Source organism: Canis aureus, chromosome X, assembly GCF_053574225.1.
Source record: "Canis aureus isolate CA01 chromosome X, VMU_Caureus_v.1.0, whole genome shotgun sequence".
NCBI classification, from domain to species: Eukaryota; Metazoa; Chordata; class Mammalia; order Carnivora; family Canidae; genus Canis; species Canis aureus.
In genome coordinates this window covers 81,455,100-81,480,207 of record NC_135649.1, presented here as the reverse complement: position 1 = coordinate 81,480,207, position 25,108 = coordinate 81,455,100, and the positions used below count along the sequence as shown (strand labels likewise).

The following is a 25,108-nucleotide window of genomic DNA, read 5'->3' as shown; positions in this document are numbered from 1 at the left end:
AGATCATTTGGTCATGGTATATAATATTTTTATATATTGCTAAATTGTATTTGCTAATATCTTGCTGAAGATTTTGCATCTCTTTTCATGAGGGAAGATTGATATGTGGTTTTCTTTTTTTGTAGTCTTTGTATGGTTTTGGTATCACAGTAGAAGTGTTTTCATATGAGTTGGGAAGTATTCCTTCCTCTTCTATTTTCTGGAAGAAATGGTGAAGAATTGGTGTTAATTATTCCTTAAACACTTAGTTTAGTTCTCCAGTGAAGTAATCTTGACCAGGTGACTTCTTTTTTGAGAATTTTAAAATTACAAATTGAATTTCTTTAAAACTATGGAGCTATTCAAACGATGTATTTCATATTGGGTGCATTGTGGTATGTGGTAGTTTGTGATTTCCAGGGAATTTGTCCATTCCAATTAAGTTGTCATATTTATGTGTGTAGAGCTCATAGTATTCCCTCATTATCCTTTGGATGTCAGTAGGGTCTGTAGGGTTGCTGTGTCTTCATTGTGGATTGACCATTTTATCATTATGTAATATTCTTCTCTGCCCCTGGCAATTTACTTTGCTCTGAAGTTTACTTTCTCTGATATTAATAGAGCTACACTTGCTTTTTTCTTTAAAAAAATAATGTATGATACGTCATTTTCCATTTTTAATTTTCAATCTACTTATATTTGAAGCGCACTTCTTGTTGACATTATATCATTGGATCATTTTTATTGAAATGTAGTAAACATAAGATATTATATTTGTTTTGGGTGTACAACATAGTGATTTAACATTTATATAGATTGCAAAGCGATCACCATATTAAATCTAGCTACCATCTGTTACCATACAAAGTTGTTATGATACTATTAACTATATTCCCTATGCTGTACATTGCATTTCCATGTCTTATTTATTTTATAAGTGAAAGTTTGTACCTTTTAATTCTCTTCCTCTATTTCAACCAACCTTCTCTGGAAACCACCAGATTGTTTTCTGTATCTATGAGTCTGTTTCTGTTTATTGATATGCTTTGTTTCTTTAGATTCCATGAAATCAAGTGATATTTGTCTTTCTCTGACTTATTTCACTTAGCATAATACACTTTTGGCTCATCCATGTTGTCACAAATAGCAAGATTTTATTCTTTTTCATGGTCGGGTAATATTCCACTAAAATCTATCTATACCACATTTTCTTTATTCACTCATTTGTTGATGGACACTTTAGGCTGCTTTCATATCTTGGCTATTGTAAATATGCTGCAGTGAACGTAATGGTGCATATATCTTTTAAATTTAGTATTTTTGTTTTCTTTGGATAAATATCCAGAAGTGGAATTGCTGAATCATATGGTATTCTTATTTTTAATTTTTTGAGGCACCTCCATACTATTTTCTACAGTGGTTGCACCAGTTTACATTCCCACAAATGGCACAGGAGGGTTCCCCTTTCTCCACATTCTTGCCAACACTTGTTATTTCGTATTTTTTTTTTTTGATACTAGCCATTCTGACACATGTGAGGTGATAGCTCATTATGGTTTTATTTGCATTTGCCTAATGATTAGTGATGTTGAGCATCTTTTCATAAGTCAGTTGGCCATCTGTATGGAACCACAAAAGACCCCAAATAGCCAATGTGATCTTGAGAAAGAAGAATAAAGCTGGAGGCATCACACTCCCTGATTTTAAACTATACTACAAAGCTATAGTAATTAAAGCAGTATGGTACTGGCACAAAAACAGATGATTAGATCAATGGAACAAAGTAGAGAAAAAATAAACCCATACTTATGTGGTCAACTAGTCTATGATAAAGGAGGTGAGAACTTGTGATGGGGAAGAGAAAAAATCTTTTTAATAGATGGTCTTGGCAAAACTGAACAGCTACATGCAAAAGAATGAAATGGGACTACCTTTTTACACCAAATATAAAAATAAAATGGATTAAAGACTTAAATGTAAGACCAGAAACTATAAAACTCCTAAAAAATAAAAAAACAGGCAGCGAGCCCTTGCACATCAGTCTAAGCAGCAGTTTCTTGGATCTGTTCCTAAGGCAAGGGAAAGCCAAAGCAAAAATAAACGAATGGAACTGCACCAGAATAAAAAGGTTCTGTATAGTAAAGGAAACCATCAACAAAGTGAAAAGACAACCTGCTGAATGGGAGAAGATATTTGGAAATGATATGACTGATGGGGTTAATTTCTAAAATATATAAAGATCTCAAACAACTCAATATAACCCCCCCACACAAATAATTCAATTAAAATATGGGCATAGGACCTGAATAGGGTCATGTGTTTTTTTCAAATCCACTGCCAATCTCTTTGAATTCCTCTACTTAAACAATTTACACTTAACATAATAATTTATCTGTTAGGGTTTATTAATTAACTATGTACTTATTAAGATTTTATTTATTTATTCATGAGACACACACAGAGAGGCAGAGATATAGGCAGAGGTAGAAGCAAGCTCCTACCGTGGGGAGCCCGATGTGGGACTCGATCCCAGGACCCCAGAATCACGGCTTGAGCCAAAGGCAGACACTCAACCACTGAGCCACCCAAGTGCCCAGATCTGTTAGGGTTTAAGTCCACCATTTTATTTTTTGTTTTCAGATTATTTACTCTGTTTCTCATTTATATGTTTTCTTTTACCTGCCTTCCAGTCAGTTACTTGAACATTCTTTTGAATTCCATTTTGATGTATCTATAGTGTTTTTAGTGCAAGTTTGAGGTATTAAATGATATATGCACAATTATCACAATCTATTGGATTGACATTTTACTAGTCAGTAAGGAGGTATGGAAGGAGGTGTAGAAACTGTGTTCTTCTGCCATCCTCCATCTATATTATTTTAAACATTTCCTTCACATACAATGAGAACCCATTAAGCAGTGTTACAATTTTTGCTATAGCTCTCAAACATACTGACAAGAGAGCATCAGAAGGAGAGCCTATTATGTCCACCTTTAGTTTTGCTCCTTCTACTATTCTTTCTCCCTAATGTTACAAGACTCTTCCTATTACTATTTCTTCTGTTTTGTGAACTTTCTGTTCTTTTAAGGTAAGCCTCTGAGAATGACTTGATTTGCCCTTCACTCCTGAAAGTTATTTTTCTTGGATATAGCATTCTGAGTTTACAGCTTTTGTGTTGTAGTACTTGAAAAATATTGTGTCATCTCCTCTGGCCTACATGGTTTCTGTTGAGAAATCCATCATCATTCAAAAACATTTTGTCCAATTAAAAAGGTGTCATTTCTCTCTTGCTGCTTTTAAGGCTCTTTTCTTTGTCTTTTAGTTTTCAGGAATTTATGATATGTTTTTCTTTGAATTTCCTTGGGTTTATCCTGTTTGGATAAACATTATCCTGTTTGGGGTTTGCTTAGCTTCTTGAATATGTAGGTTTATGTCTCTCTCAAATTTGGGAAAATTTCATCCTTATTTCTTGGAATAAGTACAATCTCAGGGTAAAAGGGTTCAAACATTTAAAATTCTATAAGTATTTTCAAATAAACCTCCCAAAGTTTATGGCAGTTTTTACTGCTGCTGACAGTGAATAAAGTGCTTGTTTACCCATTCCTTTTTCAATAGCAGTTATTGTTAAGCTATTAAGCCTTTGTTGATGTTTTAAACAAAAACAATGCATTGCTATTTTAATTTGTATTTATTTTTTGTAAAATTGAGCATATTTTCATTTTTATCGATCGTTTTTATTTCTAAGTGTTCATTTCTTGACAGCATTTTTGATGCATGGTTCATCTTTTTCTTGTTGATTATGAAGTTGTCTTTGTATCTTTTAGAAATTAGTCTTTTGTCATTTGTATTGCCAATGATTTTTTCCAGTTTGTTTTTAGGTTTTTAATCTTGTTTTTGTTTTTTATTTGTTTTGCTAAACACATTTTCAATTTTTAGCTATTAAAATTTACCGAAGCTTTTGCTATCTTTAATATTTTTGTTCTGTTTAGAAAAGTTTTTCCATCTGCAAGATTATAAAAGTATTCTTTTATATTTTGTTTAGTATTTCCATGGTTTCATTTTCACAATTAAATCTTGGGTCCATCTGGAATATATTTTCATGTAAAAGTGAAGTAGAAAAAAAATAAAAGTGAAGTAGATAATAGCAGATCTTTTCTATCGGGGGAAGGAGAAAGAAGAGTTTATGAGAATGTAGTCTGCCTGGGAGGAGGGAAATACTGGAAAGTGATAGACTATTTCCTATTTTCTATTTCCTATTTTCTCAGTGTTCTCTCTGATTGCAACACAAAGGAGAGGTTAAGTCAACTGGAGCCATGAAGGTTGAGAGAAAAACAAATTTAAAAATTTTGGGAAATTTATATCTTTTGCTCAATAACTTTTTGTTTTTGTGAAAATCTGGGAGGAAATAGGAAAAATGAAATAGGCTCTTTTGTAATTTTTATATTGCTGTTATTTTGATAGATAGAACTTCTCTTCTCTTGACTAAAGAAAGGCTTACAGTCCTTTATTTACCTTAGTACTGGAAATCTTAGCTATAGAAATCAGATAAGGAAAAGAAATATAAGTCACTCAAGTTGGAAAAGAACTAAAACTGTCATTATTTGCAGATGACATGATACTATATATAGAAAACTCTAAATATTCCACCAGAAAACTATTAGAACTAATATATCAGTAAGATTGTCAGACACAAAATTAATATACAAAAATCTGTAGCATTTCTATACACTAATAATGGAGTAGCAGAAAGGGAAATTAAGAAAAACAATCCCATTTACAATTATACCAAAAAGAATAAAATATGTAGGAATAAATTTAATCAAAGAGGTAAAAGACCTATACTGTGAAAACTATAAAACATTGATAAAAAATTGAAGACAACACAAACAAATGGAAAGATATATCATGATAGGTTGGAAGAATTAATATTGTTAAAATGTCCAGGGTGCCTGGGTGGCTCAGTTGGTTAAGTGTCCAATTCGATTTCAGTTCAGGTCATGATTTCAGGGTGGTGAGACAGAGCTCTGCGTCAAGTTCCAGACTGAGTGTGGAGCCTGCTGGAGATTATCTCTCTCTCTGCCCCTAACCGTACTAATGCTCTCTCCCTTAATAAAAAATATTGTTAAAATGTTCATAATAACCCAAGGAATCTATAGATTCAATGCAATACCTATCAAAATACCAACAGCATTTTTTACAGAACTAGAATAATCCTAAAATTTATATGGAAACACAAAATACCCCAAATAACCAAAGCAATCTTAAGGAAGAAGAACAAAGCTGGAGGTATGCTCCCTGATTTCAAACTATACAACAAAGCTATAGTAATAAAAATAATATGGAACTGGCACAAAAATAGACACATAGATCAATGGAATGGGATAGAGAACCCAGAAAATAAACCCATGTTTATATGGTCAATAAAACTATGATGAAGGAGGAAAGAATATACAATGGGGAAAAGACAGTCTTTTCAATAAATAATATTGGAAAAATGGGACCCCTTTCTCTTACACCATATATAAAAACAAAGTATATTAAAGACCCATATGTGAGACCCGAAACTGTAAAATTCCTGAAATAAAACATAGGCAGTAATATCCTGGGCATCAGTCTTAGAAACATATTTATGTTTCTCAGGCAAGGGAAACAAAAACAAAAATGAACTATTGGGATTGAACCAAAATAGAAAAAGTTATACACAATGAAAGAAGAAGTTGTTGTTTTCATCAACAAAATGAAAAGGCAACCTACTGAATGGAAGAATATATTTGCAAATGTTATGTTTGATAAATAGTTAAAATCCAAAATATATAAAGAACTTATGAAACCCCACACCAAAAAAACAAATAATCCAATGAAAAAATAGGCAGAGGACCTGAGTAGACATTTTTCCCATGAAGACATACAGATAGCCAACAGACACATGAAGAGATGCTGAATAACACTGATTATCAGGGAAAAGAAAATCAAAACCACAATGAAATCTCACTTTGCAATGGGTCAAAATGGCTAGTATCAAAAAAATAAACAAGTGTTGGCAAGAATGTGGAGAAAAGGGAACCCTCATGTGCCATTTGTGGGAATGTAAATTGGTGCAACTACTGTGGAAAATAGTATGGAGGTTCCTCAAAAAATTAAAAATAGAAATATCATATTATCTAGTAATTCCACTACTGGGTATTTACCCAAAGTAAATGAAAACACTAATTTGAAGAGATATATTTGTGCTCCTGTGTTTATTGCAGTATTACATACAATAACCAAGATGGAAGCATATATGTATATATAATAGAATATTACTCAGCCATAAAAAAGAACAAGCTGTTGGCATTTATGACAAAATGAATGGACCTAGAGGGTGTAATGCTAAGTGAAATAAGTCAGACAAAGACACATACCATATGATTTCACTTATATATAAATCTCAAAAACAAAACAAATGAACAAACAAAAAATAGAAACAGATTCATAAAGAGAATAAATTGGTGGTTGCCAGAGGAGGGGATGAATGAAGTAAGTGAAGGTTCAAACTTCCAGTTTTAAAATAAAAAAGTTAGAGAAATTAAAAGTACAGCACAGGGAATATAGTCAATAATATGATAACTGTGTTGTGTATTGATAAATGGTAACTACAGTTATCATGGTGATCATTGTGTAATGTATAGAATTGTCAAATCACTATATTGTACACCTGAAAGTAAGATAACATTGTATGCAACTATACTTGAATAATAAAAATTAAAGAAAATAAAGAAGACTTAAAGTGACTTGGGTTAATAATGTATTTCTTTTTTAGTGCATCCCAGTGGGGCATTTGTCCATAGTGATTACCCTCAAAAGAAAATACTAATTTGCTTAGTTAGCAAATATTTTTAATCATTTGTCAAAGAGGCAAGTATAGGGTAATGATTATGTGTCTGTTTCTGGAATCAGATTGCTTGGATTTAAATCCCAGTCCAATAACTTGCTAGCTGTGTAATCTTGGGCAAGTTACTAAACTTCTCTGTACTCTAAGTTTCTCTTCCGCAAAATGAGAATATTAACACCTCATTTTATTATTGTGAGTCTCAGAACAGCATCAAACATAGAATAAGCAATTGTTAAATATGAACTATTGTTAATGCTAATGACTGGAGATAGAGCACAATTGATATGGCCCTTATAGTTATGGGCCCTGTATTCCTTTTGTTTTATTTTTTATTGTACATTGTAATTTTTAGAATTTAAAAAATTGTAATTAAGGTATAGTTGACGTATATTAGTTTTAGGTATATGATTAGATAATTATATACATCACAAAATGCTCACCATAATAAGTGTAGTTACCATCTGTCACCATACAAAGTTATTACAATATTATTGGCTATATTCTCTATGCTGTACTTTTCTTTTTTTTTTCTATGCTGTACTTTTCATTCTCATGACTTATTTGTCTTATAGCTGGAAGTTTTTACTCCTTAATTCCCTTTATCTATCTCCCCTCACACAACTACCAATTCATTCTCTTTATTTATGAGTCTGTTTCTGTTTGTTTTTTGTTTGTTCATTTGTTATACATATATTTTTTCATTTGTTATATTTTTTAGATTCCATATGTAATTGAAATCATATGGTATTTGTTGTTCTCTGTAGGACTTACTTCACTTAGTGTAATACTCTTTAGGTAAGGACCTTGCATTCTTGAGTGAGAACATAGGTTAAAAAATTACAAATAGCAATAATTACTCTAAAATAAATGTAAGGGGCCGAGATAGAGTATAAAGGAATGGGAGGAGAATCCTACATTAGATAACATGGTCAGGGCAGGCCTCTGAAGAGGGGGCATTTGAGACTTGAAGCATCAGGAAAAAAAACCAAGTAATTTAAAGAATAGAGGGAAGAATGTTCCAGGCAGTGGAAATAGCATGTACAAAGATCTGAGGAGAAGAGTTTTATTATATTCAAAGCTTTGAAAGAAGACCATTATGGCTGGAATGTAGTGAACAAGAAAGAGTGGTGTGAGAAGAGGTTGATGATATAGGCAGGACCTTGTAGACCAGAGTAAGGAGTATGGATATTAAGTTCTGTGGGAAACCACTAAAGCATGAGAGAGATGATATAATTTTCTTTTTTTAAGGTTTTATTTATTTATTCATGAGAGACACACAGAGAGAGGCAGAGACATAGGCAGAGAGAGAAGCAGGCTCCATACAGGGAGCCTGATGTGGGACTTGATCCCCAGACTCCAGGATCATGGCTTGGGCCGAAGGCAGGCACTCAACTGCTGAGCCACCCAGGCATCCCTAATTTTTCTTTTTTAAAAAAGATTGATCTTGTATTGTATTCACATTAGAGATCAAGATTGGAAAGGTGGAGAGCAGCTTGGAGGTTCTTGACAATGGTCCAAATGAGAGACTGTGGTGGCAGTGGAGGTGGAGAGAAATGGATGGATGTAAGGTATGGTTTTAAGGTAGAATCAAAGGTCTTGCTGAAGGATAGGATATGGGAAGGTAAGGTGATAGAAGAGAGTTTGAATCAAGGATGATACCCAAGTTTCTGGCTTAACAGGCTTGATGTGGTACAAATTTTGGAAATGGAAGATATTGGAAAAAGGATCAGGTTTGGTTAGCATTGTGAAAATGTTGAGTTTGAGGTTGTCTATCAGACATCCAAGTGGATATGTGTAGTAAGTTGGATTTATGAATCTGGAGTTCAGGGCCAGTTTTTAGATGATATTTGAAGTTGTGGATCTTGGGACGCCTGGGTGGCTCAGTGGTTGAGCATCTGCCTTTGGCTCAGGATGTGATCCAGGAGTTCTGGGATCAGGTCCCATGTAGGGCTCCTGCACGGAGCCTGTTTCTCCTCTCTCTGCCTATGTCTCTGGCTTTCTCTGTGTCTCTCATGAATGAATGAATGAATGAATAAATAAATAAATAAATAAATAAATAACATCTTAAAAAAAATTAAGTTGTGGATCTGGATGAGAAAACCTAGGGAGATTAAAAAGAGAAGAAGGCCTGGGATCATGTGAAAATTCCAGCTTTTTTTTTTTTTAAATATTTTATTTATGAGAGAGAGAGAGAGAGAGGGAGAGAGAAAGAGAGAAAGAGAGAGTGTGAGCAGGGGGGAGAGGCAGACTCCCTGCTCAGCAGGGAGCCTGACTTGAGACTCCATCCTAGGACCCTGAGATCATGACCTGAGCTGAAGGCAGAGGCTTAACCGACTGAGCCACCCAGGTGCCCCTGAATATTTCACCTTTAATGTAGAAGCTGTGAGATCCTAAAGGAAGAATGGTCTGATAATAAAGGCAGGAAAGTAGTTTAGTGGTAGAGTAGCTGCTGTATATCCAGCAAGTCCTAGATTTTATCCTCGGTATCTCCATTTACTCTTAACATCTTCAGAGGACAGGGCAAGGCTATTGATTCTTGCTTTTGTCAGTTACTCATATATAGTTTTTCTAGCTCCTGGAAGAAAGCAGGTACTCAATAACTGGTGAGTGAGTGAGTGAGTGAAATGAATGAGAATATCTGAGTTGTAATACCTGCTTTGCCACAATGCAGGTTTGTGGTATCGGGCAGTTAGCAAGCTACTATTTTGTTATCTGTAAAGCAGCACTAGCAAAAGTACCTATCTTTTTGGACAGGAATTTAAACAATAAAAATTTATAGCAGCACAGAGCTAGTGGTAAATTGATGCTATTATTAGGTCTACTGCACTTATGGGTGCTTAACCATAAAATAGGGGCAATAATTTCTGCCCTGTTTCCCTCACAAGGAGATATGTGAAGCCAGCAGGAGTTAACATTTGACTCTACGAAGGGTTATTAATATTAATATTTTAATTGGTCTGAATCTGCATTATGCAGCCACTCTCCCGCACCATCTTCCAGCAGGATTATTTAAATGAAAACACCTCTTTAAATTGACCCAGTGCTCAGCTGGTTAGTCCAGCGGGTTCAACCAATTGTACTCGAAACCACGCCCCAATGCGAAGTCTATTAGCCGCGGAGTTCAATTTAAAAACACCCAGCCCCGCCCCTCCTTCCTTAGGGGAGCACGCGCCCCAACTGTGCACGCTGATTGGCCCCTGCTGGCCAATCACCACCGCACTTCCTTCTGAGGCTGTAATTTTCAAAATTCGCTGTTCGGCAGATTGGAGCGAGCACAGGCCGGTTTGAGGAGGACACGGGTCACTACAACACGGAGCTCCGTTCATTTCCCGGAGCCTCTCCTGGTCTAGGAGTGCAGTGCGTCCATGATCTTTCCTGTTCTGTCCTCAATCTTGATGTGAGGTAGGCGCCTTTGGGCTTACACTGCCCGCTCGAATGTCCGGCCCTATCGCACGCGGGTTGATGCCTGAGCACCACTCCAGCCCCATGTTAACATACTCTTCTCTCGCCGGCGAGCACGGCATCGGCATCTCCTGTCCATGAAATCTTTGTTTTGTTCTGATGTCAGCAGTTTGTACGAAGTTGGGCAGGGAGTGTGTTTTAGAGGGTGAGATGGAAAAAGAAAGGAGACTGGGTCCTACCTTTTAGATAGAGCGACCAGTACACGTGCCTGAATCAGAGTACATTTAAAAAACGTCTTTTCACAAGTGGAAGTGTGGAGGATCAAGTTCATCCACGGGACGTATTTAAGTCAGAGAGTGCATACTTGCAGGATGTCTTTGGAATTACAGGTTCGATGGAGGATATGAAGGAGGATGGAAACGGGTGCTCTTTCCTTTGTTATCCCCTTTATCTGCACTGGCTCTCTTCTATACCCTACCCCAACTGCTGCAGCTCTGGCTTTCCCACTGCTCTGTGCTTTGGTTCACTTAGGATCCTAGAATGTTGGAGGTCGAAGGACCCTAGAACAGTGCTTCTTAAACTTTGAAATGCCTACAAATCACCTGGGGATATTGTTAACTTGCACTTTTCAGATTTGGTAAGTCTAGCTGGGGTCCTAGGATTTTATTTTATTTTATTTATTTTTATTTTTGGGGGGGCCCTAGGATTTTAAATTGCTAGCAGGCTTCCAGGTGATGCTAATATTGCTGGTCTATTGACCGTGGTTTCCGGAGCTAGGGCTCTGGTCCCATTGCCTCATTTTCTTAGGTGGGGAAACGACCTAGAGAGGGAAAAGGGATTTGCCTAGAATCATCCAGTCAACTAGGGGCAAAGTCAGAGCTAGACGCTAGGCATCCTTTCCAGCCCAGCGCTGGTTTTGTGGACACTATGCTACATTCTCTCCCCTGTGTCATGCTGCCTGTAACCTGCTTTTATATGTAAAATGAAGTTGCTGCTGTTTCCTGTACACTGTCTTGATCTATGGTTTTGGAGGCTAAGCAACTGGGCTTCTAAACAAGCCAGCTTGCCCTTGTTTGTGTTTTTAGCACCAGCCCTGGGATGCTCAGTGGGGTCTCCAGCACTTAATCGTGTGTATATAGGGAAGATGGAAAGTCTGGAAGGTGGAAAGGATTTTAATTTTCTCGTCCAAGTGTGGCTCCATTCTGTAGGTGGTAGAATTTGAGATGTTCTGTTGAATGTCCCTTAATGAAAGCTTGTTTTTAGTGGTGTCAATGGCCTCTCCCTTCCCAATGGCAGAGAAATTAGTTCCTTAAGTCACTTTGTGTGTCCCCCAAAGCAAGTGATTAGTGTTTAGGATAAAGAAGGTGGTGTATGAATATCATATGAAAAACCTTATTCTCTCTGAGGTTTAGTTACCTGTGATATCATCAGATGAATGTTTTTTTAGCCTGTTGAGTCCACTCTATTTTTTCTTTCCCCTTGAAAGGTAAGTTTCAGAACACGAGTCTTTTGTCATCCATAAAACATTGTATGAGGTGTGAATAATAACAGGAGAGTAAGTGGTTTTCGTACCATGCAGTTAAGGGTGGGTAGACCCAATTTAGCTTTATTGTTGCTTGGCTGAGTTTTGAGAGATGAGATGGAAAAGAGGTATTTAGGGGAGAAGAAGGAAAGTAAGACGGACTTCTTATTTTGAGGGCCTACCATGGGTTTGGTTTTGCCCATACAAATTTGCTTTTGAGCCATACAATGCTTCTGCAAGTAAATGGTGGTATTCCTCTATTGCAAATGAAGAAATTAAGGCTCAAAGATGCTAAGTTGTCCTGTGTAGAAATCCAGTTGTTTCCTAAAAAATCTACTCATTCTGTCTCCTTCCACTACCACATTACAGCCTTTCACTTTGGATCATAGATGGTTTTGGAGTGCTTTTGAGTATGCTTGGAGAAACGTAATGGTGTTTTAGAAAGAGCCCTGGAAAGAGCTGGATGATCTCTGCTGCTTAATCATTTGTTCTGTGTAGTAAGTCACTTAACACATTAAGGCCTCTAAAATGGAAAGAATTATATTTATACTGTGTATCTTTTTTTGTGAGGACCCAACTGACATAATAAAGTGTGAAGGCACATATGCTGACTTTTCCTAACAAAATGTGCAATACTTCTTCATCCAAAGCAAAACCTAAATCAGCTTTTCTCCTTTTTAAAACCCCTCAAGCTGCAGTCTTCTCCACTTCCCCTTCTGAACAGCCTGGCCCCAGCCTAGCATTCAGCCCCTTTCTAACTCCTCCCCAATATATTCTTTATACTCCATACTCCAGGCAACTGGGGTGTCCCTGCACCTGCCATGCTCGACTTGTTCAAGCCTGATGTTCTGCCTGGGCTAAGGCTTTATTTTCCAGGAATGCTCCCCAGTCTACTTGGAAACCTCTTTGTCATTTAAGTCTAGATCATATATAACCTCCACTATAGAGTCTTCTTCCACCCCTTTCCCAGACAAGTTTATTGGCTTCCCATTGTGTTTTTGTAGTACTTTGTAGTTACCTTTATTAAATCGTTTGTCACATTTTTATGTTACTGTTAGAGCTATGCATGTGAATACTTATAAGATGCATGATTTATTTGCATTAGTATTTTCCATTGCCTGAAATATCTGGTACAGAATGGTAAGCTAAGCTTATTACATTACCTTTAGGGTCTTTCTTAGAAGAGCCTGTTCTTTTTCAAATGCATTTGAATTTGGAGATTGAATATGGGTGAGGTTGGAAGGGCAGTTTCATCTGAGTGGGAAGAGTCTCATAAATCCAAAAACCAATTCCTCCTAATAATGCATTTGCTTGTGAGACACATAAGTGTATCCTAACTATTGAACACTCACAAAAAAAGAACCTTAAGGAATGTAGAATGGGGTACCCTACTGATAGGGAACAAAGATAAGACTCTCCCCAAGGCTGTAACGACGGTTAAATTTTTATGTTGAGTGATTTTCAGTAAGTTAGTTCCTTTATTGTTATCTCATCTTTTGAATTTTTTTTTCCTACCAGGTGTCTCTGGAACTGGATTACAGTTTCTTCTGATTGAATGCAGTCTTTGAATACTCTGGCCTATCATGCATTAGTGTGTGTGTGTGTGTGTGTGTAGTGCATTCTTGTATCTTCTCTGTAGCATCATTATAATTGCTGTGCCAGGACCCTGTGCCTTTTAAAGAATATTAACCCTTCCAGTTGGCTTCCATACTATATGATCTGTGATATTCTTGATCTATTTTAATGCAAAATACTCATGTGACTTGTTCCCAATGTTTCCAGGCCTAAACTAGGAGGTGGGCCACAGTTCCAGTGCCCACAGAGGATGGCAAGCATTGTGCTAGGCTTTTTAGATAGAATATCTTATTTAATTTGAACAGTATACCTACCCTACAGAGGTAGGTATACTTGTCTCCATCTGAAGCCCAGGGAGTATATCACTTGCCCAAGGTTAATTGTGATAGAACTAAGATTTAAAGACAGACCTGCCTAACTCAAAGTATGTTTACTTCTAGATATGCTCTAGAGAGATTGGGTATTAATTATGCGATGTTTCTGGTGAATGGTGTTTTTTTAAAGAGTCCCTTTCTGATTGCAGCTCTATCTTGGATAGATACTGCCGAACCTGTGAGATGCCACTGCCACTACCATCCCGAAGCTCCAAACCTGAGACTAAGAAATCTCGGTCCAGCAAAATTGTGCCCAGTGGTAATAATGGCCAATCCGAAAAGGTTAGAGCAAGCTGCCTCTCCCAATGGTGTCTCAGGTAGCTTCTTCCTATGTTGAGTCAGTCCCTATTCTCACTTCTGAATCATTCTGAGTATGTGTTGTTTAACCTGAGAAATTGGGAAGGAGCAGTACCCCTTGTAGCTGAAGAAGACCAGCAAATTAGAACTTGGGTTCTAAGTGTGAACTCTCCTTTCCCATAATGCATAGCTGAAGTGAAGGGTGTCCTTCACAACCTTCAAAAGCAAACAATGCTCAGCTCTTGTTAATGACAACCTCTACACTCTTAATTTCTGGGAGATGCTCATAGTACCTTGCTGGGAGTCTGCTTAGTACATCCTGGGGAGAGTACGAAGATTAGGTCAACAAGTATGTTATGCTTTTTATAGCTGTTAAATTTGAAGAAGGGGTCCATTTTGATTTTGCTGTTTTGACCTTGTGGATAGTTTGACATTGTCATTCCAACCCTGGGTTGTTCTTTGTTCATCATCATACATATTTTAATCAGAGTTTTACTAAAACTGATGAATTGTCATTAAGGGAGTATTTTCTGGAGCAAACATCATTAGGCCAATTTAATTTCCTTGATTGGTTTTCTCTCAGCACAGATAAACATTTTCTAATGATTTTCATTTTTTATTTTATTAAAATGATTTTCATGGAGGTGCTAAATGTTTTTTTATATATAAATTTGGCAAGAAAGATTTGATACATTGATCAGATTTTTGTCTATATCAAATTTGCTGATTAGAGTTCTGCCAGAATAAGTTTTCTTTTGTGGTAGTTATTTTTCCCAATCCAGCTTTCTTGGGGCACATTTTATAAATCTAAACTTTACTGAGTTCACTTTCACCTGTGGATTTTATTTGGGGCTGATTATTTCTACTGGTAATATTAAGTGGGAATTGGATAGCAGACGGATATTTTATTTCTTAGCTAATTTGTGAGTTTTGTGTAACCACCAAATATTATTTATCATGAACTAGATAAAAGACTAATAGTTTACTGATTTCTTAGTTTAATCAATTCAAAAATAGAGGTAATTCTTAGCTCTTTCAGGATTGTTCTGCTGTGTTAGATTGGTCTATTGTACTGATTCCAATTCTCTAAACTTCTGATCACTTACTGTGATCAGATCATATACTAATTGTTCATGATGTAGATGAACAGAGTAAATAAATGATGTGACCCTAATGCTTTGCTTCACATTATAATAACTGATATAAGTAGGGCAAGGTTCTTACTTCATAAAGGAGATTTGATACTTAGGAGGTTTTCGCTAAAGAAAAACTGTTAGGGTGTAGAAGAGCCCTACAGTGTGATTTACCCTAACCTCTAGTCCCATAGAGATGGTATTATTCACTTGGGAGTTGGATAAGGCATGCACAGATAAATAATACCTAGAAATAAAGCCCCCTTTGCTCCAAAATATTTACCTCACTTCCTGTCTACTATCTCTCCTTCATATATACTAACAATTAGAGGTTAATATGGATTACCAAACTCCTTTCTCAAAACACAAAATTTATATGTTGGCAAATTGAATTTAAATAAAATTAATTAAAAACAAAACCCCACAAAATTTGGGGTACCCGGACGGCTCAGCTGGTAGGGCATCTGACTCTTGATCTCAGGGTTGTGAGTTCAAACCCCATGTTGGGTGTAGAGGATACTTAAAAAATAATAATGATAAAGAAATCATGAATATGTATACTTTAAAAAAATTCAAAATTTGGGATGCCTGGGTGGCTCAGTGGTTGAGCATCTGATGCCTTTGGCTCAAGGCATGATTCCCGGGTCCCGGGATCAAGTCCCACATCAGGCTTCCTGCATGGAGCCTGCTTCTCCCTCTGCCTGTGCCTCTGCCTCTCTCTCTCTGTGTCTCTCATGAATAAATAAATAAAATCTTTAAAAAAAATTCAAAATTTTCCCTATGAGGCTTAAAATCACATTATTTAAAAATATGATTTATGTACATTTATAGTTTATACAGATTTTTATTCTATTTTATTTATTTTTTAAAGATGTATTTATTTGAGAGAGAGCATGCAAATGGGAGGAGGATCAGAGGGAGAGAGAGAATCCTCAAGCAAACTCCCCATTGAGGGCGGAGCCTGATGTTGGGCTTGGTCCCAGGACCCTGGGATCATGACCTGAGTTGAAATCCAGAGTTGGATGCTTAAGTGACTGAGCCACCCAGGCACCTCTATACAGACTTTTAAAAATACGTATTTTCTCATTTTATCCTCAAATAAGGTTATCATTCCAATTTTACTGATAAGAAAATTAAGGCTAAGAGAGTAAGTGATTTTTCCAAGGTTAACAGCTAGTAATAGTAAAGAGGTTATCCTGGACCAGTACCTAGGTATGCATGTTATTGTCCTTATTGGGAATGTCTTAAATACTCAACACAAGAGATACTTAAATATTTGTTAAATTATTGAACTAATTCACTTGAGAGCATCCATATTAAAGGAATGACTGGGAGAGAGGCAGGGTGGTTGTGATAGTTGTTAATCTTGGATCAGATAACCATAAAGATGAGAGAACTAAGGGAAAACTAGCTTTACCAAGTTATTTTGCTCATTCTAAGGGTTACACTGAAGGTCATCATCTTAGTCTTGTCCCCATGATCATGATTACCTCCTTCAGGGACTCTCTAAGCAGCAGTGAGTGCTGACATTTCCTTGTGTTATAGTTTGTTATATGCATCCCCAGTTGCTTGGAGATTCTGGAGTTTCCCCCTGAGCCCCATAGATGACCCAATAGTCCCTGAAAAGTGTTCGTGATTGGATATACTCATTTACCTCTTTTACTTTTTTAGAGAGGGGAGAATTATCAAGAAAAGATATCTTCATCTTCACCTAGAAGACTATGCAAAAAAAGATCAGCTTTTGAAGATCTCACCAATGTGAGTATGCTAGTCTAATTCTCTGCTGTGGTTTTGCATAAGGTTTAGATAACCTCTTCCTTAAGGGACCTTCGTGGGTTACCAGACCCTGACCCTCTCTAGAATTTTGAGAGCAAATTTTACTTGGAATTAATGAGCCAATTTCAGATACCACAGGAGCTCTTCTATTGGCACATATCATCGGGATTAATTGGCTGAACTTTCTGGAAGCAGCAGACAGAGTGACTATCAGATATGAAATTATAGATAAATGTAAGAGCTATGGGATCTTACATTTAGATAAAGTCCAGATGTGGCTCAGCTAGCTCCCTAGGCCTTGGAGGTAAGTATCTTGATGGATTCATTGTAGTTCAAGGCACTGTTTATCAATTCTAGCACTATGAGCATTTGGTGCAGTAGTTTTTCTATTGTATATGGTTGTCCTCAGCCACAGCATCTCTGGCTCCTGGCATTAAATTCCAGCAGCAACCCATTCATAGTGACAATCAAAATGCCACCTGATGTACAGAACCATTGAGGACCACAGTTCCGTGACCTGGTCTTCAGTTGTGGAGACTGAGAAACTCAATTTTGATGAGAATTGTTGAGTTTACTTCCAAGTTACTTCTTTTCTGGTATTATTAAGATACCAGCAAAACCCAGAATTGATAGTTAAACTGTTACTAACTGAATGTGGAATTGGGCCAAAGCACTAGGCAGGATGAGCACTGAGTGTTATGCTCTATGTTGGCAAATTGAACTCCAATAAAAAGAAATAAATTTTAAAAAAGGCAAAGTAATACTGGAAGTTTTAGCTAGAGCAATCAGCCAAGAGAAATAAGTAAAAAAAAATTAGGATATGACAGAAAGAAGTAAAATCATCACCATTTGCAGATGAAAAAACAAAGGAATTGGGCCAAAGGTAATTTTTGGTCTTAGATAATAATAGATGATGACTACTGAGTGCTTAACATGTGCTTTGCACTATTCTAAACACTTTCTCCTGTATCTGCTCCCTTAATCTTCATTCATTTCTATAAGGTATATACCATAATTATGTCTACATATTAGGACTTGCTCAATGTTGCTTTATAAGTCTGTTTCATCTAGGATACAGAGAATCCTAGTGAACTATTCCTGCCCTCCATAATAGAGTGTCCTTCTGTGGCTACCAGAATACTTGTATCTACTAGATAATATTTTACTCCCTTGAGCAGGATTGGATAAGCATTGGTAATGTTCTGTCCTTTGGGTCTCTGCTCTTTAGATGCTGCTGTGTGACTACCTTTGTACTAACATAGTCTCTTCCCCATACAGATTACAACATATATGCTTAGGTTACAGCTTTCTGAATAATTTCTGATTTGCTGTAGACTGGTTGAAAGACTCTTTCCACACAGGCCTGTAAGGTTAGATTTGTTTCCTGACTTATTTAACCATGGATCTAGAAACTTGGCTGAAATAAGGTAGCCATACAAATCGGAAACAGATACAGCTCACATTAGTGCAGCTTCCCTTGGTCCCCAGAGTCCCTGATGGAAGGAGTGGTGACATTGTGCAAAAGCAAGGTCTCATAGCATAAGAGAAATTTTTTTCCATGTCTCAGTCCTTTTTTTTCCCATGAAGTTTATATTGCCATTCATAAAGAACAAACACAAACAAATAGGAAATATGTGCAGATATCATCCATAGCCCTCTGGTATCTGTTAGGCTACATCCTTATCCAGGGTGAGAGTGGGAAAAGCAAGGCATCTCTGAGCAGTAGCTCTGCCTCTAGCTTCCCAGAAACTCAGCCCAATTCCCTTTGGAAGTCAAGTTTATTTTATATATATATATAATATATATTATATATATTATATATTATTTTATATATAAATTATATATTTATATATATTTTTATATTTTTATTGGAGTTTGATACCCTAAAAACTACAGAACACTTCTGAAAGAAATTGAGGAAGACACAAAGAGAGGGAAAACTATTCCATGCTCATGGATTGGAAGAATTAATAGTGTGAAAATGTCAATGCTACCCAGGGCAATTTACACATTCTATGCAATCCCTGTCAAAATACCATGGACTTTCTTTAGAGAGTTGGAACAAATCATCTTAAGATTTGTGTGGAATCAGAAAAGACCCCGAATAGCCAGGGGAATATTGAAAAAGAAAACCAGAGCCAGGGGCATCACAATGCCGGATTTCAGGTTGTACTACAAAGCTGTGGTCATCAAGACAGTGTGGTACTGGCACGAAAACAGACACATAGATCAATTGAACAGAATAGAGAACCCAGAAATGGACCCTCAACTCTATGGCCAACTAATATTCGATAAAGCAGGAAAGACTATCCACTGGCAAAGGGACAGTCTGTTCAATAAATGGTGCTGGGAAAATTGGACAACTACATGCAGAAGAATGAAACTAGACCATTCTCTTATACCATGCACAAAGATAAACTCAAAATGGATGAAAGATCTAAATGTGAGGCAAGATTCCATCAAAATCCTAGAGGAGAACACAGGCAACACCCTTTTTGAACTTGGCCGCAGCAACTTCTTGAATTCAAGTTTTGAAGATTCACTTTGGTAGCCTTGAATGGTCCTTGGTGTTTTCCAGAGAAATTTCAATCATTACAGTGTGCCTAAGCCATTCCTAGGATTGGGCATTTCTGCAGATGTCTGAGTTCATCTATTTGAGCTCTGAATTTTGGGGATTCCCTATATGATTATTTGCTTTTTCCTGTCTGTATTCCTGTCAGTATACTAAGTCTACATGTCCACATACCTGTTTTCTTTCCTCAGCATTCACTAGTGAGGTCCGGGTCTGTCAAAAGAGTTGATCTGTTTTAATTTATCTGCTGTGTTTTTCTTTTCCTCTCCTTTATCATTCCAGCATGGGAAAGGCTTTTGATGTATAAGAGCTGGTTCTAAGCCAGTAGACAAGGAGATAGGAATATATTTACATTTACCTAAATGGTTTTGTGTCAGTAGGACACATTTTTCTTATTTTTTTGGAGAAATAGTTGAAAGGAAGTTCAGATTAAGGTCCCCTTGAGTTTAGATCTGAGAACATTAGTGCTTTGAACTTTCACATATGGCAAGTAGAGCGTTTCACCCCAGGTGTTGGGGTCTCCATCTCTCTCCTTCCAAGAATGCAACTCTTTTCCAATTCTGAATCTCAGTTCCATATATATAGAGGGTTTGTAAAACTTTAGGTAAGAAGATAAAATGAAAACGGTGCCAAACTATTTGAGGAGCAGAGGTGGATGGCTTGAGGGCCTAAGAAAGATATCCCTGTTGGATCGCAGTTGCTTATTATGATCTGATGATACAAAGGCATATTTTAAAATATTTCATTTGGAAATAATTTCAAGTTTACAAAAAATTGCAAAAATAAAAGTAGTATAAATAATATACATATACTCTTCACTTAGATTAACCTGTAGTCAACATTTTATCCCATTTGCTTACATACATCATGGCTCTTTACTCCTAAGTATTTCAGTGTTTATTTCCTCAAATTGTTTTTTTTTTTTTAAAACATTTATTTATTTATTTTAGAGGGAGTGAGTGAGCAAGGGGAGGGACAAAAGGAGGAGAGAATCTCAAGCAGACTCCCCACTAAGCCTAGAGTCCAGTGTGGGGCTTGATCCCATGACCCTGAAATCATGACCTGAGCCAAAACCAAGAGTCAGAAGCTCAACTGACTGAGCCACTCACACCTCCCAGAGAAATTGTCACAGTACTGTTAACAACTTTATACATTTACGTCGATAACATTTTTATGTGATTTGTTATCCATATTCCAATTTTTCCGGTTGACCTTCTAAGGTCAATGTTACAAGCATTTTTATCCTCTAGTAAGGGAATATTTACTTGTCATTTCTCTAGCTGCTTTTAGTATGGAACATTTCCATAGCCTGCCTTCGTTTTCTATTGACATTACTATTTTTGAAGAATACAGTCCTACCTAGATACCCTTTTAAAAATAGAACATTCCTCATTTTGTGTTTGTCTGATGTTTCCATGTGACTAGATTGATGTTATACATTCTTGGGCTGGGATACTTTGTAGGTGATACTGGTGCTAGGATATTCTGAGATACTCTGTCCTTCTGAGAATATCACATCTGGAGGCACATGATATCCATCTATCCCTCAATGGTGATATTAAATTTTGATTACCCAGTCAAGGTGTTGTCTGGCTTCCCTCTGTATAATTACTGTTTATTTTTTTCCTTTTGCAACTAATAAGTGGTATGTGGGTCACACTTAAGAGCCTGCAAATAACCTGCTCTTCATCAAAATTTCCCCTAGATTTAGCATCCACTGATGATTTTTGTCTAAACTAAATCTTTATATACACATACACATATATATGTACTTAAACATACATATACATCTATCTACATACACAGATGCACACACATATGTACATATACCTGTCTACTCAAAATGTATATATACATACACCTATTTAAGAAATCATGAATTTGCACAGCTCCCATTCCAATATGTAGGATTTTTCCTTGCATTCCCCAATCCATATTTGTATATTCCTTCTTCTACAATGAAGACATCAACACATTTACTCAATACTATAACACATCTGAAAGGGTTTCAAAATTATTTCATCCATACCACCATAATAAACCTGTTAAAAAGAGTTCCAGATTTATTGCAATATTCTCTGCCACCCCACAAACCCATCCTGATTGAGGATGTGTATGTTGAGGGTATATAGTCCAATACTCTGTTTACTTGGATTAGTTGTTTCTTATATTTTCTTCTGTTTTCTTTCTCCCGTAGGGTATGGTTATGGTATTTATTTGGAATATAATTAGGTTCAGTTTATTTTATTTTAAAAGATTTTATTTATTTATTCATGAGAGATACCTAGAGATAGAGAGGCAGAGACATAGGCAGAGGGAGAAGCAGGCTCCATGCAGGGAGCCTGATGTGGGACTCGATCCTGGAACTCCAGGATCATGCCTGAGCCAAAGGCAGACACTTAACCACTGAGCCACCCAGGCGTACCAGTTTCATTTTAAAGGCATTTTAAATTTATTTTTACTGGGATCCCTGAGTGGCGCAGCGGTTTAGCGCCTGCCTTTGGCCCAGGGCACGATCCTGGAGACCCGGGATCGAATCCCACGTCGGGCTCCCTGTGCATGGAGCCTGCTTCTCCCTCTGCCTATATCTCTGCCTCTCTCTCTCTGTGTGTGACTATCATAAATAAATAAAAATTTTAAAAAATTATTTTTACTGATATTATTCATAATCTCAGGATCTCCTCTATTGTTTAATAGAATTAGTTAAGATTAGCATTTATGGTGGAGCTCCCCAGAGCCCCATGTTAAATAAATATCCCCTCAATGAAATGGGATAGATGTATTACAGGTAGTGTTGTGTTAGAGGTCTACCCTGAAACGCTAGCTGATCTTGGTATACCCGGGTAGCAAAGCCAGTTATATAATATTTCTCTCCCTCTGAACATTTTATGGAGTGAAAGTGGAATGTGATATTAACAAAACATCATTTGGGGAATTTGCCAGTCCTTATGCCTGACAATGAGATCAGAACTATATTCTATGTATTTTGGAAACATTTAAAGCTGCTTTTTGCCTAATATGTAGCAGTACTACTATACTGCTAGCTTCCATTGTGATTGGTTTGCACAAGTGCCACACTGGTTGTGAAATGTCTTGATTATTATTCCTTGGAACACCCAATGTGTTCATGGTGGGAATGTGAGTCAGAACTTTTCTATAGCTACTTATTAGGTAAATTGTAGTTCTCTAGATTTCCTTTCTTCCTTCTTCCCCAGCCCCTCCCCACTATTTTTATTTACTTATTTATTTTTGCAGGCTTCTCAAAGTCAACCTGCCCAGCTCAAGAAGGAAGCCAATAAGGAGTTTGTTAAAGATGTTCCCAAGAAGATAAAAGGGAACACACCTGCTCTTGGTTTGGCCAAAAGCAATGAGGTGAATATGGTAAGGTGAGTAAGAAGGGACTCAGAAGGTAGTGTTTTAGCTGGTAAAGGAGAGTACATGACATCCTTTGACCTCCTTTTGTTCCACATCGAGAACATGTTTAGTGAGCCATGGTAGTGATTACCACATTAACCTCTGGGTGCTGAGGTGGACCTAGCTGTGGTTACTGAAGTATTATAGGCCTCTTCTCTCTCTTTCCATGGAATGTGCATATTGAAAGAGCTGTTGTCATTGGGAGGTTTACTCAAAGGTCTTGTGCTCATCTTTTTTCTCTTTTAGTAATTCAGTCCCTGTTTGAGCTAGTCTGTGCTTGAGATTGTGGGGGCAACTTTTCGGGGGATACTCAGCAGCTGGCTGATAGCTTGCCAGTCTGCTTATCTCAGAAGCTTTTGGGAGAGGTTTGTCTCTTATTACTAGAGAGAAATTACTATCTCTCCAGGCCAAAAACCTATGTTTTCCAGTGTTATAGGGAATTGCTCACAGGTTCTGCAAATAGATAGGAGTATTCTCATTTGGATTAGAAGAAGGATTTATCCCTAGGAAAACTTTTATTAGAAGAAGAGTTAGAGAGTGGAGTGAGTCCTTTCTATAGCCTCTCCTCATCCCAGTGGGAATTATTTTCAGGAAAAAAGAGAAGGAATTAGCAAGATAGCTATAGTAGGCTGAAGCATGGGTTCCAAAGGGTAAGAGAAAAAGGTTGGGGAATTCCAGAAAATTTTCGTGTTAGGTCCACAGGACACTTTTCTAATTACCTGGCCGAAAGAAACCAAACCAGATTAGCATTTATCCCTACTTAGTTTCTTGCTGAAATGAAATTCCTGGGATTTCTATGTGTACTTTGACTTTAAGTCCCTGTATTATTTTCTTTTGAATTTCTTTTATAATTCTGACTTTAGCAGGGAAATCCTCACAAAATACCATAAACATTCTTGCCTTCATTCAGGGTTCAGTGGAATGGACCTTAATAATAGCACTAGAACTAGTAGCTGACATTTATCAAGAGCTTACTATAATCACACATTATTCTAAGTGGGGCTTTTTGCTAACAGCTTTATTGAGATATAATTTACACACCATACAATTCACCCATTTAATGTGTGTAGTTCAGTAGCTTTCAGTATATTTGAAGTTAATGCAACCATCACCGCAGTGAATTTTAGAACATTTTCATGAATCCGAAAAACAAAACCCAACTAGCCTGTATCTTAAGCTATTTCCTCTCAATTACCCCATCCTCCCCAGCTTAGGCAATCACTAATCTACTTTCTGTTTCTATAGATTTGCCTATTCTGGACATTTCATATAAATGAAATTATACAATGTGTGATCTCATGTGTTTAGCTTTTTTCATTTAGTATAGTGTTTTCAAGGTTAATCCATATTGTTTCAGGTATCAGTACTTCATTCCTTTTTATCGACCAATAATATTCCATTGTATGAATATACCATACTTTTTTATCTAGTCTTCAGTTGATGGATATTTGGATTGTTTTGACCTTTTGGTTATTGTGAATAGTGTGGCTATGACTTATTTTCAGTTATTTTGTATGTATACCTAGGAATGTAATTGTTGGGTCATATGGTAATTCTGTGTTGAACTCAATGAGGAACTGCCAAACTGTATCTCATAGTGGTGGCACTATTTTACATTCCTAACAGCACTGTATGAGGGTTTCCAATTTTCTACACCCTTGCCAACCCTACTATTTTTTTTTTTATTACGGCTGTTCTAGTGGGTGTGAAGTGATATCTCACTGTGCTTTAGATTTGCATTTTTCTGATGACTAATGATGAGCATCTTTCATGTGCTTATTTGCCCACTTGAATACTTTTTTGAAGGAATGTCTATCAGATTCTCTGCCCATTAAAAAATTTAGTTGTTGAGCTTTTCATTATTGAGTTGTAAGAGTTCTTCATATTTTTAGATACAAGTCCTTGATCAGATATGTAATTTGCAAATATTTCCATCTATTATGTGAGTTGTCTTTTCATTTTCTTGTTGATATCATTTTGAGGCACAAAAGTTTTTAATTTTGATGAAGTCCAACTTGTTTTTTTTGCTTTATTGCTTATGCTTTTGGTGTCCTGAGAGACCATTGCCAGATATGAGGTTATAGAGATTTAATATTTTCTTTTCAGAACCTTAAAGTTTTAGCTCTTAGGTTATTGATTCCTTCTGAGTTAATTTTTGTTGTTAGTGTGTGTTAGGGGTCTAACTTCATTGT

General features: G+C 36.7%; 1 protein-coding gene across 7 annotated transcripts in view; it reads left to right on the top strand.

Annotated features, from left to right (window-relative positions):
- The window catches only part of CCNB3 (cyclin B3), a 91,592-nt gene that overhangs the window by 2,479 nt on the left and 64,005 nt on the right, over positions 1-25,108 (top strand). For 5 of the 7 annotated variants that reach the window (XR_013375253.1, XR_013375254.1, XM_077890369.1 and 2 more), the window contains exons 1-4: positions 10,099-10,253; positions 13,874-14,006; positions 16,826-16,912; positions 22,758-22,888. Coding sequence is in view for 5 of the 7 variants with exons in the window: in XM_077890369.1 (XP_077746495.1) it covers positions 13,908-14,006; positions 16,826-16,912; positions 22,758-22,888 (317 nt within the window). In the remaining 2 variants the exon portion in view is untranslated. Of the gene's footprint in view, positions 1-10,098; positions 10,254-13,873; positions 14,007-16,825; positions 16,913-22,757; positions 22,889-25,108 lie in introns of those variants that run through there. The other 2 variants (XM_077890372.1, XM_077890371.1) reach the window with 2 other exon arrangements.